Source organism: Zalophus californianus, chromosome 11 (genome assembly GCF_009762305.2).
Source record: "Zalophus californianus isolate mZalCal1 chromosome 11, mZalCal1.pri.v2, whole genome shotgun sequence".
In the NCBI taxonomy this organism is placed as follows: Eukaryota; Metazoa; Chordata; class Mammalia; order Carnivora; family Otariidae; genus Zalophus; species Zalophus californianus.
Genome location: NC_045605.1, coordinates 95843534 through 95862565, shown reverse-complemented (window position 1 = coordinate 95862565; position 19032 = coordinate 95843534). Strand labels below are relative to the sequence as shown.

Here is a 19032-nt window from a genome sequence, read left to right as displayed (position 1 = left end):
TAAGGGTAGAGATGTTCATCACACAGTTGTACAAATGAATATAAATCGACAGCTGTGTTAGGTGTGGTAAGGGAAGTAGGAGTCCTCCCAAGAAGTGATGGCTGATTATTGCTCTGCTCTTCAACATTTTTGGAGACTCCTTTCATTTAAAGAAAAAAATTGAGCATGTATATTGTACATGTATATTTAATTCTTTATAAAGCATATATATACCTACATATTATATATATGCTACTTTACTAATATATACATAATAAAACATGCACAAAATGGATCTTTTAAAACAATGAGATAAAAATAAATTATAAAATGACATTCTCTTATTTTCTTCCCATACCCCAAATGAACTCTCTTGCATACCCTTATGACATACGGTTAGTGATATTTACTAGGTAAAGGTGTTGGGGATGACATTTGCAGTCTTCTAGGCATAGGGCATGTGCAAAGGCCCTGTGGAAAGAAGAAATATCACTCAGGAGGGACTGGATGAAGGTCGAAGTGGGTAGAGTACAAAGAGCACAGGAGGGAGTGAGGTGAAGGAGCCAGTCAGGCCAGGGCAGGGCCTCCCAGGACCCTCTGGACCACCAGAATTGTTTGGATATTTATCCCAAGAGCAATGGAAGCTACTGAAAGGTCTTCAGTGAGATGTGACATGGCTATATTTGGGTTGTGAAGCCATCCTTCTAGATGGGGGAAGAGTGGAAAGAGAGACCAAGGGAAGGCCCGGAGGAAGACTGTGATGGTTTGGGTCGATAAGATGGCAACAGTGGATTGGCAGGATGTTTCGGAAATAGATCGACTGGTTTTGCTTATGGGTTGGCTGTGGGCTTCAGGAAGAGGGAGGAATTAGGGATGACACCTGAGGTTTTCACTTACTCAACTGGATGGTGGTAGAGTTACCAAAACGGGGAATCCTCGGTAAAAATGAGGTCATGGATTTGAAGCCATGAGTTCCCTTTTGTGCAGGGAGAGCACGAGGAGTCTTTGCGCTATCTGCACGAAGATGTTGATCATGCGGGTGGTTTGGCAGGTCCGGAGCTCACAGTATGGCTGTGATGTATATTGGGGAGCCGAAGATGTATGCTGGGGAGTCATCTGTAGGAGGCAGCAACCATAGCCATGAGCCCGGCTGAGACCACCTAGCAAGAGGGCAGAATGAGAGGGGAAAGAGCCTGGGAAGTCCTGATTGACACCAGCATTTCATGAGAAGGAAGGAAGAGTGGCCAGAGAGGAAGGAGAAGAACCTAGAGAATGTAATGTCAGAGGAATAATAATAACAGGAGAAAAAGCTTTTTTAAGAGGAAGGGAATCCTCAAGCGCAAATCTGCCACTGAAAAGTCAAGGAAGAGAAGACTGAAAAAGTCCATGGGAATTAAAGGGTGAAGGTCATTGGTGACCTTGGACACCAACAGTGACCTTCCGGTGGGCTGACAGGGGCCCTTTGGGGATGGTTTGTCACACGGATGGAGAGTAAGGAAGTGAGGAGGCCACCAAGTCCTGGCGATTCTTATGAGATGTGTGGCTGCCAAGGGGCGGAAAGGGTGAGGGCAGCGGCTGAGCAGGGGACAAGAAGCCAGTGGAATGTTGAGCACATTTAAAAGCTGGTGGCGGAGGAGCCAGTTGAAAGAGAAAGGTAAACATTCAAGAGAGAGGAAGAGACAGCTGGCAAGTAACTGGGGTGGGGCTCCCACAAATGCAGTGGGGACGGGTGCCGGGCTCAGATGGAAGGGCTGGTCCCCGAGGCGGAGAGCGAGGGCTGCACCTCCCGCGGTGTCACAGGACGGGGGCGGCCGCAGCACCCCTCCAGCCGAAGGAGAGCAGGTGTATGTCTGTTAGCAGGACACGAAGGGACCTCTGTTCTCTTGGCTTCCTTCCTTTCTTTATTTTTTTAAGATTTTATTTATTTATTTGAGAGAGAGAGAATGAGAGATAGAGAGCACGAGAGGGAAGAGGGTCAGAGGGAGAAGCAGACTCCCTGCCGAGCAGGGAGGCCGACGCGGGACTCGACCCCGGGACTCCAGGATCATGACCTGAGCCGAAGGCAGTCGCTTAACCAACTGAGCCACCCAGGCGCCCCTCTTGGCTTCCTTTCTGTCTGTGGAGGAAACCTGAGGCGATAGATTCCAAAATGTGGGCTCGGGGAAGGAGTTAGGGAAACGATAGGATTGCGGGGCAGGGCTGGGAGCCAGTTTGAGGTTGCTGACCATGAATTTGTCACGGGACCACCGCCCCCCCCCCCCCCCCCCCCCCCGCCGGAGCGACCCTTCTGCAGGGCAGGACCGTTGGGCGCAGGCATCGTGGTGTAGCGGGTTCATCCAACGTTGGGCTTTTGCCACATGGCGTCAGGGAAGGGCTGGAAGCAAGGGATCTTTAGACTCTGAAAAGGTGTTGAAATGAGGGCCCGTGGAATCAAATGGGGAAGGTTGCCAAGGGAAGGGTTGCCAAGGGAAGGAAGGGGAGAGAAAGCAGAGGGCTGCCTGGTCTGAAGGCTCCTTAGGGATGGGAGAACAGCTGTGGGGGGGCTCTGGCCATGGCTGGAAGAGGGGGCCATGGCCACGGGCACCCTGAGGGCCGTGTCCCCCAGGGTCACAGGTGCCAGGAGCATCCTTCAGTCCCCTCACAAGGCGGGGAGGGGCGGGGTGAGGGCGCCACGGTACGGTGAACAATTGACAGACTTGAATTCTTAGGAAGACCAGACGACAGCAGGGAGTCTGCTTCTCCCTCTGACCCTCCCCCCTGTCATGCTCTCTCTCTCTATCTCATTCTCTCTCTCAAATAAATAAATAAAATCTTTAAAAAAAAAAAAAAAAAAGGAAGACCAGACGAGTCAGCAGCTAGTTAAGTCAGCAGTTGCCTGCCCTCGGGTGTTTCTGGAATTCTTCATTTTAGGGCAACGCCAGACTCTAAGGAAGGAGCGCCTTGAATCCGTAACTCCTGAAGGCCACAGGGTGGATCAGGCCGGCTGCGCGTTGCGGTGAGCTGTACCTGTGGCTTAGCGTGTGGAAGGCGGGGTCGAGGCCACCGGTGTGTTTGCAGTTCCCTGGGCTACTGCCTGAGATCCCAGCAACCGCCCCAAGTGCACAGGGTGTCCCTGGCAGAGTCACGCGAGGGCCCTTGGCCTCCTCAGGAGCAGAAGGGTGACTCTGGCTGCCACCGCCGTGGGAAACCCAGCTCCTGTGACTCCTCCAGGCAGCCTTTGGGAGGCCTCACCAATTGCAACAGTCCATGAGATGGTTATTGGATTAATAAATAGTATTAATAATTAAGTTGTCATTAAAATGGCTCTAGTAAACTGCTTGGATGTGACGCACGAGATGAGTGGAGGACATGAAGCCCTCGGACTTTGGGTTCCAGTTTCAGTCTGCCCCTTGCTTGCTGTGGGATGGCCGGCTAGTGACTTGATCTGTCTGTGCCTCAGTGTGGCCATCTATGAACCGTGTCATTGTTACCGAATCGTGGGGATTCAATCAGATAACCCAGGTAGCGCTGTGCCCAGAACTTCGGGGGCAGGCTGGATATTGCCCCTTGGCATCCAGACCACCCTCTGCGACCTCCTCCCTCCCTGCCACCCCCGCCGCCCAAACTTACCCCCTTTTCCTAACCTCCCCGTCCCCGTGCCCCAGTCCTAGAAGGCCTGGTCTAGGGCTGTGAACAGTGCCCAGCTACTCCTGCTCCAGAAGAGTCTCCTTTCCATATTGTTTTCCTTAGTCTCCCCCACCTTTGTAAACACCTGCTTTATGAAACTCTCCTCAGTGGCCCACTTTGAATGTGCCTTCTGTTCCTGCCCAGACCCTTACTGATAGGGTTTTCAATCCATGTTAGCTATTATTACCAACCCTGATAATTAATAATAACAAAGGGAGAGTCTGCGGGGGATACAAATTGGCAAAGGTCAGAGTCAACAATGATCAAGCCCTGTTTGCACAAGGCTTCATTGTTTAGAAACTGCTTTCATTAGCCTCTCGCCTGGTTTCTGTTTGGTCCAGCCTCTGGCATAGTTTCCATTGGGTCTAGCCTCTAGCAAGGTGCCCTGCCCATCCTGGAGCTTGTGTGGGTAGGAAAGTTCAGCTGTTTTTCTCAGTTCAAAAGGCTTGACATGAGCCGAGGAAAACTATTTGACATTGATAGAAACTTGGAGCCAAACACTCTGGTATTACTGACCTTCCATAACCAAATCTTATTTTTGTGACAGTTGGTGACCTGTTGGAATGTTGGCCCGTGTGACACAGAAGGAAAATCCAGTGGATCTGCTGCCCATGTAAAAGTTAGCAGCTGTGCCTATGGCCGATCCTCCATAGCTTTGGGTTGGCCCAGGAGGCCGCCCGAAGGGGATGTCAGAAGCAGCTCTTTGGTGGTTGGGCCTTGCAATCTCTCATGAAAGTCACACAGAAGAAATGATCTGTTGCCCAATCATTTCTGTGGCTATAGACGTTCAGTGACCCTCAGAGATAATGCTTTTTCAGGAAAGGAGCCCTGATGGGTAGTGATGGGGGTGCCTTTCCCTTAATGAAGCTCTCTCAGATTCCTCCCTCTGCCTACACGCTGCTCCACCCGAGAAGCACTGTCGAATCTTCCTTGGGGATTTGTTGTGCATGCTGCCTTCCTCTCTCATCGAGACAGGTATACTGTGGTCCAGCCCCCCGCTTCCTCTCCTCCGGCTCTGGGCTGGCCTTCTGGCCTCCAGTCCCTCCTGCATACACTTGCTACTCTGATTTACTGAAAGGAGTGCTCATATCATTCCCCTGTTCACTATCTGGCTGTGTCTCTCCGCTGTTTATAAACTAGAATTCAAAAGCTTTTTGCTGGGTATTTGAGACCCTTCATGGCCTGACCTCACCATTCCTTTGCAAATCAATTTCTCTAACCCCAATGTTTCTCTTAAGCTGGTTTGCCAGACTCCCTGGGCCCCAGATGTGCACCCCTTCGTCCACATTGCTCCACTCTCTTCATTTGAGCTACCCCTGCCTTTCCTGTCCATAGTTATCCTTGAATGTTGGGCTGAAGCCTCTCTTGCCAGAAGCCTCCTCTGACCTCACAAATGATGAGGACCTCCTCCATAGACTTTTGCAGCACGTAGTCAAGACATATGGCCCTTTGAAATTACCTACCATACTTACTTATCTTTTTATACGCATGCGTCAGGGAAAGCATATAGCATCTAGCTTTCATCTTGTATACCAATTCTTATTCGTTTCTGGTGGCTTCCCAGAGCCCTGAGCAGAACAGGCCCTGTCTGAGCAGGGCAGTTAAAGAATGTTTTAACCAATTAGCCATGTCTGCCATGGACACAGGAGAGTTCTAGCATAAGCGGTTCATCTTTCTCATATATGAAATATCTCGTCTCCACTATGGCATAGTAAACTTCCTGAGGGCAGGGACTTATTCATGTATCCTGCGTTGGTTTTAAGGGTGGGTGAGTACATAGTGGGCAACAAGTGTGTGCAGATATCTGTGTTATTGGCAAGAAATTGGAGGGTTTGGGCTTAAAACCAAAATATAAGGAGGATCTGGTAAAACAGTCACTGTCCTGTTTTGAAGCCACTGTACAAGTGGGCTGTTTTCTAAACCACCGGGTTGGAAAATGAGGTGCTTTCCAAGTGTCTGCCCAGAAGTGGATGGATGTCTTCACTTAGTAGTTCTCTGCATGTGTGTGCAGCGAGGCATCACCTGTGATGGATGACATTCACACGCTCAAGGGTTTTACAGAATTTACCTCCTTTCTCTCCCACTCAGAAAAGCTTATCAGAATGCAAATGTGTGAAGGAGGCATTATTATGAGAATAACCTTGAATGTGCTCTGATTTTTTAAGTGGGAAAAAGAAGTATCAAATTTCAGTACCTTAGCTCATGTTTGTAATGTATCAGCTTAACAACAAGGTTAAACACTGTTGCCTTTGTCAATAGTTTCATCAATTGTCATGCATCTTAGAATAAAAAAATCCTATAGCTTGTTCTGAAAGATGATCCTGAATTCAATGTCAAGGAAACTGGCCTATAACCAGATTTCTCAGTCTTTCATGCCAAAATGATGTTCCAACATTAGAGACATGGCACCCACAGATAAGACACTGAGAAAAAATGTCTTTAAGTATTCAAACGGACAGTTGCTTAAGGCCACAGAAACCAAAATTAAACATCTGTGTTCTCATCCTACAGAAATTGTTGATGATGCAAGACAGATCTTCCTTCTAGACATGGACATGGTTTCACAGAAAGACTTTGAAGGCCCCAGGAAACCAAGACAGTGGGCATGGGGGGGGCAAAAGTTCTGACGGTTAAAGGTTGGCTGAGATTGGGCTTGGAGTCAATCCCATTGGCACCATGGCCACAGCCCTGTGATGGCGGCTAGAGATGGAGAATAAGGATGGGCTGAATGGGGTGGCAAGACTCAGTTTGAGCCCCAGGCTACTGACCAGAGGGGTTTTCTCTGACTTTTCAAACATCCTGGCTTCGAAACAACGCTTAGGATGGATGCTGATGAGCTTACAACATAGTCCTGCCGTTGGCTTGGCTCCTGTCACAAACGAGACACATTTTCAGCACAAAGAATGTCAAGCCCATATTCAAGACTGAGAGCGGTAACAAAGCTGCTGCCCAAACATCCAGACACTTTATTAAAAAAACCAGACAACTGGGTGGGGAGGGGAGTGGGGTTATCAGTCTAACGATATGGCGCCTGCCAGCAAATCAAAAGCAAACTCACGGGACATCTCCATTTCCACCTGTTTATGGATGGTATCCAGAGACGGCCCCCAGGGAACCATGTTGTGTCCTGTTGTGGTCAGCAGTCGTGGCTTTGGGGGGACTTGTCTTCCAAGTCCAGAGCAGTCATACATTAGCTGTAAGATCTCGGACAAATTTCAAACTCCCTGAGCCCCAGTTTCGTCCTTTGTAAAGAATTAGGCTGTTTTTATTTATTAATATGAAGGTGTAGAGTAGGGAAACTATTAGGCACTTATCTATAGGGTTGTGTGAGGTAATGTCTGTAGCACTTCGAGGAGCATCTCGAAGTCCAGAGTGGTCCGGAGGTGGCAGCCATATTGCCCATTCAGCCATTGTGATTGACTAATGAAGTCAACGTGGGGACCCCCTAGGAGAAGGAAATCTCTAGGCAGGGTCTTGCCATTTTGTGGCTTTGGGTCCCACAGAATGGTTTTGTTTTTTGAATTCTGTTTACGCTGGAAATGTTGGGAGAACCGCAACACTCACCGTCCCTCCTCTGCTCATGGGACTTTAAGCTTTAGTTGTCCCCACTGTTCTCTGCACACACTGTAGACTTTCAAGCCACAGCCTCAGTCCAGAATGCCCTTCTCCCACCTCTCCACTGCCAAACCACTGCTCCTACTTGGGGGAGTGCCCAACCCAAAGTTAGAGCCTCAGAATCTTCCTGAAAATCTCCTTTCAACGCATACCACCCACCCTGAGATCCGCCCCCAGGTGATGTGATGTGCTCCTCTAAGAATCTGTCTTGCACTGCTGATCTCATCACAGTGTTTATTATTATACGAAACCCCCACTGCCTGCTCCTCTCCCCACACACAGTGTGCAAGGGCTGGGACCTGTGTCTGCTGTGGGCTCCGTCACATCAGGTTCTCAGTCTCAAACAGTGATTGATGGAATGAATGAACGAACGGATAGCTGGGGTCAGAGGGCAGAGGTGGGACATTGTCCCCCAGCCCCGGTGGCTTCTCCTTAGATCTACCCAACACGTTAGAAAGATAACAGACCATCTTATCTTTGGTTCCTTGGTCTCACCCAGACAGGGAAGTTCATGGTCAAGCTGTAAAGCCTGCAGGCTCCATGGCCACGTGCTGGGGTTTGAATACCAGCTCTGCATCCAGGGAACTGTGGGACTTCAGACTTTCGTCCTCTGTGCCTCAGTGTCCTCTTCTGTAAAGTGGGGATAATAAAGAACACCTTCTTCAGGAGGTTGTGAGGTTTAAATGGAACCCTCCAGGTAAACCACTTATACCTGTATCGGACACATGATTAATGCTAGAGAGGGTTTTTGCCCCCCAGTTTTAGCTCAGAAGGCCTTTCCTGACCCTCACATTCTAAGTGGACACGACTTCCCCTCCTCCCACCCCCCATAACCATCTGTCCCTGAGATTGCCTTTTTTGCATCTAGTGACTTCTTGCTTTTTACTTCCCTGGTGATGCTCACTCCACAAGGGAAGTGATCGGACAGTGTTGTTCCTGCAGCTGACCAGCATCTAGAGATTTCATAGATGTTGAACAAATGATTGGATAAATGAGGACCGGCAGAGAAAGGGTTGGCACTGGGCTGGCTGCTATTTTCAGTTGGGTCTCATTCTTGCCTGGTCAAGAGGCATATTTACCCAACCGACAGGGAGGCTAATTCACAGACAAACTTTGTCTGTTGCACCTCCTGGTCTGTCACATTCCGTACCAGCGAGGGGTCAGGGCATGTTCTGGGTGGACCACAAACTAGCCTTTTTAGATTTTAAAATAACAAAGCAGGGGAAAGAAAGTAGCAAGTGAGTCCCAAGGGAGGGGGAGTTGAAACGGGATCAGGGACACAGACTTGCAACAAACAAAAGAGGAGGTGTTGGAAGGGATATTGAAAGATGGAGCCGAGGCTGGGTTGCCATGGAAACACTGTGTGGCGCCTGGACCAGAAGACGAGCTGCTCCTTCAAAGTGAATTTCAACCTCACAGCTGGAAGTATGCCTCCCCCGCCCCCGACCCCCCACCCCGCCCAGAGTACAACCTCCCCCGGGGACCTGACCCTGTGGATTTGCCCATAAGCCTCTAAGAAGTAGAGATCTGGTACCAGCAGTTCCCCTGGAGTGGGAGATCTATCTGACAAGGAACCAGGGAGCCGAGGGGACCTGCTGAGAGGGAGCTTGTGCCCAGGAGTGGCTCACCACACAAGAAGGCATTTCTACACCTATCCCACCCAGATTTCTGGGGCCTTTCTGAAACCAGGGTGTTCCCACGTGGGCCGCAGGGACCACCCACATTACAGTCATGCTGGGGAGCTTCATAGACATGCAGGTTCCCCAGGCTCTACCTGCCACCTCTGAATCAAACCCCCGGGCCTTGGGGTTTCAGAAAAATCGGAATTTTTCACTTCCGCAAGTGGGAATGATGCACATCCACATGTGGGAAGCAGCATTTACAACCCTGTTCCTCTGCCTAAAGGGTGTGTAGGGGTCAGAGTTGGGTACAGAGTTGGTGGGGCAACCCAGTGGCCTGGGCATCAGGCTCTGTGGCAGGAAAACCCTGGTGAGCTTTGGCAAAGTATGACTGGAGATGAGAGGAAGTGAGAAAGGGGCCGGGAGCAGGGCAGAGCAGTTCAGTGTAGGGCTCTGGAGTGAGTCCGCCTGGGTTTGAATTGAGCCCCTACCACTCACCAGCTGGTGGTGCGTCCTATCTGGAAAATGGGATTGATCCTAAGAATACTTCCTGATAGGGTTATTGTGGGGATTCAGTGAGCTCATATCTGAACAGTGCAGGGCACAGCGGGGCAGACTCGCAAGGTGGAAGAGGCTGGGATTCTGAGTTTGGAGAAGGGTCAGTAGAGCCTTTAAGACTGTAAGAAATCAGTTTTTATTGTGCTCAGCCATTTAGGTGTGGGGGTTGTTTGTTACGTAGCAGTGGCCTTGCCTGACTAATACAGGGCTGTTAACAAGCAGCCTGTTAACCATGAAGCTTCACCCAGTTGTAAGTGTGTGGGAGGATGCTCTCTAGAGGGAATGGGCAGTGGGGATCCCTTTGGGCTGGTTAAGAGCCTCTATGGCTGCACCCCAAATTCTCTCTGGAAGAGTTATCTGGATGGCTGGAAGGACTTCCCACTCACAGACTCAGCCTCCAGGAGTTGGTCCTTCCCTAGAGGCAAAAATGACTATTTCTGTTAGCTTGACCTAATGGACTTACTGCCCATTGTCCAGAGAATCCTACTTCTCGCTAGAGAAGAGTGTGCGTGTGTGTGAGTGTGAGCGTAAGAGTGTGCGCATGAGCATGTGTGAAAGCGTGCGTGTGAGTGTGAGCATGTGTAAGAGCGTGCATGTGTCTGTGTGAGCATGTGTAAGAGCGTGCGCGTGTGTGAGCGTGTGTAAGAGCATGTGCGTGTGTATGAGTGTGAGCGTGTATAAGAGCGTGCACACGTGTGTGAGCGTGTGTAAGAGTGTGTGTGAGTGTGAGCATGTGTAAGAGCGTGTGCACGCGTGTGAGTGTGTTGGAGGCAGAGCCAGTGTCCTGGGAAATATCTCGTCACAAAATCAACAAGGGCAACTTTTCCTTCCTGGTGATAATTTAAAACATTTTTGTCCTTAAACAATCACATGGAGCCAAATACAAAAGCTCATATGAATTTTAATGATAGAACTGGAGATTTCAAGAAAGATTCTCAATTGCTCCAGAAGACGTCCCTGTCTCTAAAGTATGTGTTACTTTCTCTGCCTCTGAACCTGCTTTGGAAGGGAAGTTTGAGAAACGCTGATCCAGAGACCCGTGGATCCTATGTATAAGTCCACAGATAGTTCTGAGCTGGCCGTATGTAGGTATCACTTGGGAAACTTGCTGAACATTCAGATTCTTTCTAGATTTTCTTTATTTATTTGACAGAGAGAGAGCACAAGCAGGGGGAGCGGCAGAGAGAGAGAGAGAGAAGCAGGCTCCCCGCTGAGCAGGGAGCCCGATGCAGGACTCAATCCCAGGCCCCCGGGATCATGACCTGAGCCGAAGGCAAATGCTTAACCGACTGAGCCACCCAGGCGCTCCTTGAACATTCAGATTCTTATCCCCATCTCAGAAAGCCTAATGCAGCAGTTTGGATTGAGGTGTGTGTGTATCTACATCCACCTCTCTCTGTCTAAATTGTTAGCGAGGTAGAGTTCACATGCAGTGAAATGCACCTATCGTAAGCGTATAGCTTCATCTGTTTTGACAAATATTTATCCCGTAGGCTGTAACCATACTTCTGACATGCCTCTTACCTCTCGTTTCTCCCAGAAGCACCCACTCTTCTGATTTCTATCACCATTGATTAGTTTTACCTGTTCTCAAACTACGTGTAAATCAATGTTTCTCAATCGGCACTACTGACATTTTGGGTTGGATAAGTCCTTGCTGTAGGGACCTGTCCTGTGCGTTGGAGGATGGTTGGCAGCATTCCTGGCCTCCACCCAGGAACAGCCTCCACCTGCCAGTTGTAACAAGCAAAAATGTCTCCAATCATTGCCAGTGTCCTCCGAGTTAAGTACTAGTGATATAAATTGAATTATGCAGTATATATTCTTACGTATGGTGCCTTCTTTCCTTCAGCACATTTTTTTTGTGATTTTTCTCTGTTGTCGAGCGTACACATAATTCATTTCTTTTTATTTTTGAGGGGTAGTCCATCATGAAAATAGGCCGCAATTTACTTAGCCATTTTCCTGTTGAAGGACACGTGGGCTGATGCCAGTGTGGGGCCAGTATGAGTAAAGTTACTACCAGTATTCATGGATAAGGCTTTGTGTAAATATATATTTTCATTGTCCTCGGATGAATACCGAATACAAAGCAATTGCTGGGCCATAGGGTAGATCGAAGTTTACCTTGTCCTATTTTCCCTTCCAAGCAATGTATGAACATTCCTATTGTCTCCCATCTTTGCTCATACTCGATGTTGCCGTTTTTCATTTTAGCCATTCCAGTGGATGCGTAGTAGTTGCTCATTTTTTATGCCTCCTTGGAAAATTCTCCCAAACAGATGTATTAGTTATATAGTGCCACCTAACAAATCATCCCCCAAATTAGTGGCTTTAAAATAACACCAGGTCGTAGTGTCCGAAGGTCAAGAATCTGGTCCTGACGGAGCCGGGTCGTCCGGCTCAGGGTCACATCGTCCAAGGCTCCGATCATCTCAAGGTCCGACTGGGGCAGGACCTACTTCCAAGTTGTTGGTAGGATTCAGTTCTTCACGGGCCGCTCTCCCTCCCTAGCCAGCCAGGTTTCCCCAGGCTCCCCAGGCAGCTCTCAACATCAGTCTGTTTGTCAGAGGGTGCACACAAGATGAAATCTAATTCTGTTGCAACATAATCTCCCATGTTTTATCTCATCATATACTCTCTTCATCAGAACCAAGTCACGAGGTCCAGCCCACATTTAGGGGAAGAGAATTCCACAAAGGGGTGCAATCCAGGAGGTGAGGGGCCCAGGAGGCCTCTCGAGCCCCCTGTCCCAGTGGCTCTAGTGTGAGAAGCTTGGTCTACACCAGAGCTTCTCACACCATCTGGGGGAGAAGAACCTGTTTTGTTTCGTTTTAACATCAACTCATCTCATCACAAAAGAGTTCATGGGCAGACCCCAATGCACGAACCCAACCTTGCATAGCACTGGTCTAGACCCCAGAGTCAAATGAGTATTTCCAACATTTGTTGAGGGGTTGTTATGCTCGCCTCTGTGCTAAGAGCTTTACCCCGGTTCACTTAGCTAATCCTCTGTCCAACTCCAGGAAATAGGTGTATTATTGTCAGCATCCCCATTTTACAAATGAAGAAACTGGGGGCACAGAGAGGTTCATGAATCAGACCCAAGATCATATAGCATGTAATTGGCAGAACGTGGGCTCCAGCCACACTGTCTTGTTCTGAAGCTTGAACACCTGACCACCAGGCCCCATTTCAAACTCTGGGATGCATGTCAGTGTGCATAATTAGCAGCGTCAGGGTCCAGAGGGACAGAAGCTGACAGACTCCCTTCTCCAGCCCCGTGGAGGGGGGCTTTGCTCTGCTTAGCTGCAGACCCCAGATGCAGTGGTCTATGTTTGACATAATCCAAATGCTCTATGTCTGACTTTCTCCCCTCTGTCCTCTCCCTTTTTTAAGTTCAAGTGTAAGGGATGAAGCCATCCGTCCCCTTTCTCTGCCGGAGTCTGCTTTGCCCACCTGTAACTTCCTGGGTGCTGCAGTGCTTTAGGATGGATGCCCTAGCACAAAAGCCCAATTTAATAAACAGTCTTAGGTGAAAAAATTAATCATGTCACGAAAGAGGTCGCCTAACGCCTCTGGTAAGGTTAAGCGTTTGTTTACAGATCATTAACTGCATAATTAATTTCTCTTTTTCCCACACAGGCCCCATAAGGGAAGGACAGCATCTGTCTTGTTCACTTCTGTGTTCCTAACACTTAGCATAGGACCTGGCCTGTAGTAGGGCTCAATAAATATTTGTTCATTAAATGAAGGCTCGCCCCCCTCCCCCTGCCATCTGTCTTAGCCTGGATTAGGGAAAGCTGAGCCTGCTCTGAGGCCTCCGTGCTGCTCTTCAGCAGGAAGCCCGGGGGGGTGGGGTGGGGGAAGAGGCCACATGCAGGGGCGTTACTGAGCTGGCCACCACCTGGCCTCAAGGGCAATTGCTGGAGATGTCATCTTCCGAGAGGTGACTGAAGATACTTTTGGGAGGTGTAGGAAGGAGGAAGAGAGAAGAATTCAGGTCTGGCTTCCAGCTCCCCATGATCAAGCCCCCCTGGGCCCCTGACCCCGTGGAGTGTTAATTCTTGGCACATCGGGGTTGCCCTTGGGCGGGCCCAGAGTGTCCCTGGGTGTCTCACATGCCTCAGCTGCCACCAAGAAGCCCCAGGGCAGGTGGCAAGAGGTGAGTGGGATGGGCGTGACACAAGACCTGGTGAAGCTGCTTAGAGTCCATGCTGGGCAGGAGCACGTAACCTGAGGCCCCAGAGACAGACAAGGCCAGGAGGATATGCAGAGACCCATCAGAGGGGCCTCCTGTCCCCATACCTGTCATGCTAGCACATTGGGCCTTCCCTCATTGTTGAACGTCTGCCCCCCGCCCCCGAAACTCTCCCTGATTCATTCAGCACCGATATTTCCACCCTGGATTCAAGGGACAGTGGAGGGAGGATCCCCACTTCCAAATGCTGCTCCTCCTGCCGTGCAGGGTTAGGCTGGAGCGCAGGCCCTTCTCTGGAGGTCTGCTCCACCCGGCGCCTCCCTCTTCCCGGCCATTCTTGCTTGCGCCCCACTCAGGATGCTTTCTCAGACCCTTCCCTCACTCCCAAACCTCTTTTCTGCTTCTTGGGCACTGAAGTCCCAGCTGTTAAAAGTGGAAACATAGAGGGGCGCCTGGGTGGCTCAGTCGTTAAGCGGCTGCCTTCAGCTCAGGTCATGATCCCAGTGTCCTGGGACGGAGCCCCATGTCAGGCTCTCTGCTCAGCAGGGAGCCTGCTTCTCCCTCTCCCTCTGCCTGCTGCTCCCCCTGCTTGTGCTCTCTCCCTCTCTATCTCTGTCAAATAAATAAATCAAACCTAAAAAAAAAGGGAAAAAAAAAGTCTTTAAAAAAAAAAAAAGTGGAAACATAGACGCACTGGAAAGATGGGGTGGAACAAGGCTTTTCAAATGCAATAAACAAGGTTGGACGAGAGAACGGAATAGGTAATCAGCCGCTGCTTTTCCCACTTGGGGAGAGTCCTGTAGCGGCCATCAGACTCTGCTCTGGGCCCAGTGAAGGCCTATAAATCACTCTGCACTTCAGGGAGCTCTCGTCCACATGGGCTCTCAGCCAGGGGGGGCAGGGACATGCCTTCAGCCGGATGCCACGACATTCAGGAAGCGGGAATGGTGTCTTACCCGAGGCATTTCTCTGCACCAGTCGTAGTGTCCTGGGGTGCTCTTGAACAATGCAGTGCCTCAGTTCAGGAGGCTCCCGGCTACAAATCCCAAAGACCCCGACCCCAGCAGGCGTAAACAATAAGGACCATATAGCTCTTGTGGTGTGACTTGCGGTGCAGAGGTGGGGATACCAGGCTTGGTTGACTCAGTGGCTTGAGGACACTGTCACTGGAAACACAGCTTCCTTTTTTCTCTCCATCCTGCTGTCCACCATGTCAACTTTGTCCTAAGGCTGGCTCATCTTGTCATCGCCAGATAGGGCCACAGGCTTCCTGTCCTGGCGGGGAGAGGATCTCATCTATTACCGTGAAATGCAAGTCCTTCCATTCTGTCTGGGTTGGCTTTCCAGGACAGGTGTCAACCCCTGTGGTGGAAACAGCACCCTAGACCTGATAAGATCAGGCTAAACAGGTACCCCCACCCTCCGCCACCCCACAGCTGAGGCTACGGTGGGACTGGGAAGACCTGGCGATCTGGAGAAAAGGCAGCATGGGGGGGGGTGGATGTTGGTGGACACACAAGAAAACCCCAACTTTGGGCCCTAGGGCTGCATCTCAAGCTCTTGTCACAGGCTCCTGAGCTCATTAGAGGCACACAAATTCAGACCCACTGAGTAGGGAGGAAGGCCGACCCAGGCCCTGCAGAGACTTGAGGCAACACGGAGCGAACCTCACTCAGAAATGAGCCCGATGACTATTTTCCCATGAAAAACGCAGAACCAGCCAAGTTTGATCAAACTGGAAATCAATCAACATAGGCCTCTTCTGAAGTGATTGAACTGGGATGAAATCAAATATAAAACCATAAAAATATCCCCCAAACCAGCCAAACAACCTTAGTCCTGGACCCAACAAGTGACAGGTAGGGTGCCTCCAAGAAGGGGCTGGGTGTCCAGAAGCCAGTGGGAAGCTGAGTGCCTTCGGGCTGATGAACAGGAGGGAACAGCAGGGGCCCGAACCCGGAAGCTGCTGTCACCACTTAGCGTTCAGCGTCCAAGACACGTGGGGACTTTTTTTTTTGAGAAGCAGCCGCAGGGCTGTGGAAGTGATGCAAATTTGGAGTCAAAGTATCTGGAGGCCCAATTATACGCCACTTGTAAGTTATATGACCTTGAACTTCCTTGAGCCTCTGTTTCTTCGTTGTGCGATAGTATAATAAAGATAACCCAGACTTAGATGAAATACTGGAGGTGGGCGCCACTTTGTGGAGGACAAAAAGACATGGGGACATCAGTCATTGCTCAAGTCAGGAGCACAGCCTCTCCCCCAACCCCCTGACTCGCCACCCCACTTTCCAATCGCCCCTCCTTCAAGGTCTAGTTCATGCCCTGGCTCCTCCCTGACACCCTCCCTGGCCTCCCAGACCCCTGCTTGCCCCCTGCATGCACCATCTGCTCCCCGCCTCCCTGTGGCCACATGCACAGTCTGCCTGCTGCCCACTTTGGTAACTGCCGCCCCAACTGCCAAATACACCTGTTATTTACTATCCAGTGGGTGATCGACTCCCCAACTCACCTGCACCTGCAAATCAAGAGCTGTGTCGCCCACCTCTTCGGAGCTCAGAATGTGGGAGTGGAACCAGCCTTGAAATCACCTGTCCCTCGAGGGGACACCTCAGAGAGGTGAAATGACCCACCAAGAGTTGCTCAGCTCTGGCGGTGGAGTCAGCACCAGGAGCCAGGCCCCTTGATGCCCAGTGACATGGTCAATGGGGTGGGGGTGCAAAGGGGACCCGATTTTGCAAATCATACGGGTCCCACTGTGTCTAACAGTGACAAATGTTTCTGATGGGTGAGTGTTGGGCCTGGCAAAGGCTGGAGGGTGGGAAGGGGGTCGGGAGCCACAGTGGCAGTGGGCTTTGGGGCCAGGCTGATCTAGGATAATCCTGCTGCCATCCCCACTGTCTGCTTGTGGGCAGCTTCGTTCCGTTGAAGTCCGAAATGCTTTTTGAGCCCGCCCGTGGCAGGCACACTCAGCAGAGATCAGGATAGAGGTGCCCTGGCTTGGTTGTACTGTTGTCCACTGGGCAGCACTTCCAAGAGAGGAATGAAGTGTTTTACCCCCTCCGAGTCCCTTAGGGAGTTCGGGAGAAAAAGGGTAGTGACCCGCACAGTGGCCAAGAGACATCAGCTCCTGCCTCTGGCCGTTGGAGCCCTGGTGCTATCCAGTGGATGAGTTAGGAATGCCTTGTCACCAAGGTCCAGCCTCCCTCGAGAATGGTCGGGGACAGAGTGGCAGTGAGGGCAGAATGTCCAGGATTTATCCCGGGATAGTGGAATGTAGAGTGTGCAAACACTGTAAACACACTCTTTGAAACAGTGTGAACTTGTAAGTGCTGTCCCCCTCTAGGACTGCATTACCCCCCCCCGCCCCCATGCCCCAGCCCCTGGGTTACCCCTGTCACTGGAGGAAGCAGCCTTGTCCCCTGGCTGGCCCGTCCAGCAGCCACAGAGACGGGAGAGACAGAAGGACCGGCGAGGGAGGCAGGAGGCTTCTCAGGGGACTCTGCCATGGCTCTGTACCTGCCCTAACTTGAGGGCTATTTTGGGGGCTACCCAGCCAGCATTTTGAGCTCCAGATCCAGCCCTCAGTCCCTGATTTCCTGGGGACTGGGCACACCTCTGATATTGCTGCCTGGTATATAAGTTTGAGTCCGTCAGGTAGAAGATATCTCAAGTCCCTGAGGGAGGCAAAGATGGAAGATTCCACTCGTCTGTGTGAGGCAGCCCTGCAGACTTAAAGCTTCACAAGCAAGCTGCCCTTTGTGTAAAGAAAAAGATACCTTTCCTTCCCCGAGGACTGAGCCCCTACTTCAGGGTGCACAGCTGGGCAAGTGGTGAACAGACTGCATTTTGACCCCCCACTGGCCTCTCATCTAGGCTCCTTTGTGCAGTGCACAAACCATGCAACTAAGCACGGCAGCCCTAGCCAGTTTCGTATTGCATACTCCCCGTGAGCAGACGCTGCAGGCACCAGGGGCACAGAAGGAGCAAGACAAGGCATAATCCCTGGGCTTACGGAGCTCACACAGGACTGGCAACAAACAGGCCAACCTATGACCACAACGATATAGGGTGAGCTCAAGGCTATCAGGCAAAGAGCAGGATATGGGGAAAGGGAAGGGACAGGCGTGGGGAAGGGACTTAATTTATAGCAGGTGTGGAGGGGGTGGTTTTGGTGGAGGGGTTGGGGGCCAGAAATCAGACCCAGAAAGAGTTCAGCCTGTTTGAGAAGCAGGACGGTCGGTGGTTTGAAGGGAGGATTCTGGGGCAACATCAGAAAGGTGAGTACGGCTGGGTCGGGCAAGTGCTTCTAGATCGCTGCTAGCAGTTTGGATTTTGTTCCAAGTGTGGTGGGACCCCTGGTGCCTCTGAGCCACCGGGTGGAAGAGGAAGGGGGAAGTGACCAGAGGCAAGTGGCCCGGGTGATAACCCCTGGGAGCACAGCAGAGGATCAAGGGACAGGGGGAGGAGGGACAGCTGAACAGGGCTGAAATCTCACCGTGCCCTGCCGCCACTCATGATGTCGTGGATTCCGGTGGGTTTGGAGGTGACATTTCGGCTTCCGGGGTGGCACCCCTGAGAGCGGAAAGGGACTACAGGCCTCACTCTGCCTCTCATGACAGGTTACGTCATGGGATCTCCCCTCAATGTGTAGCACCCAGGCAGGAGGTCCTCTCGTGGACTAATCAGAGTGATGTGTGTTTGCAGTTCAATGTTAAAAAGTCCACGGAGCCCGTCCAGCCCCGAGCCCTCCTCAAGTTCCCAGACATCTACGGACCCAGGCCAGTTGTGACAGCCCCGGAGGTCATCAACTATGCAGACTACACACTGAGGACCACGGAGGAGCCTGCTGCACCTGCCAGCCCCCAGGCCCCGAACGACTGCCGCCTCAAAAGGCAGGTCACAGAGGAGCTGTTCATCCTTCCTCAGAACGGTAGGGGTCTCCTGCCTGTGGTTCCCCTCTAGCCAGCACTGGGGAGGGCGGGGGGTAGACTAAAGGCGTCTCTGTAGATGCTGGGCATGGCCAGCCCCAGCGTCCAGAGCATTTGACGCTGGGCAAGCAGGTGGGCCCAGGGCCTCGGAACCACAGTGCTTTATTCCTGCAGACATATTGCTACGTTGTTTCCCTCCAGGGCCCCCGGCTTCCCACTGGGCAACGAGGAGTCCTTTTCAAGTCGGGTAGAGGAGTCGAGATTAGATCACGGGCTTTTGGAGCCATGGGTTCAATTCTCTGCCCTTTCATGTACTCGTTGGGTGGCCTCAGTCATGTTGCTAACCTTTCTGGGCCTCCGTTTCCTCATACATAAAATGGGACTGCACTATTATGTGCCCCGGAGGGCTGTTGTGAAGTGTGAATAAAATGATGCATATAAAGCGCTCAGTCCAGGGAGTGGC

The 19032-nt window shown here is 51.1% G+C and overlaps 1 protein-coding gene across 2 annotated transcripts in view; it reads left to right on the top strand.

Annotated features, from left to right (window-relative positions):
* The window catches only part of SYT13 (synaptotagmin 13), a 44196-nt gene that overhangs the window by 12082 nt on the left and 13082 nt on the right, over window positions 1-19032 (top strand). The window contains exon 2 of one of the 2 annotated variants that reach the window (XM_027580851.2): window positions 18346-18571. In XM_027580851.2, the coding sequence (XP_027436652.1) occupies window positions 18346-18571 (226 nt within the window). Of the gene's footprint in view, window positions 1-18260; window positions 18572-19032 lie in introns of both variants that reach the window. The other variant, XM_027580852.2, reaches the window with a different exon arrangement.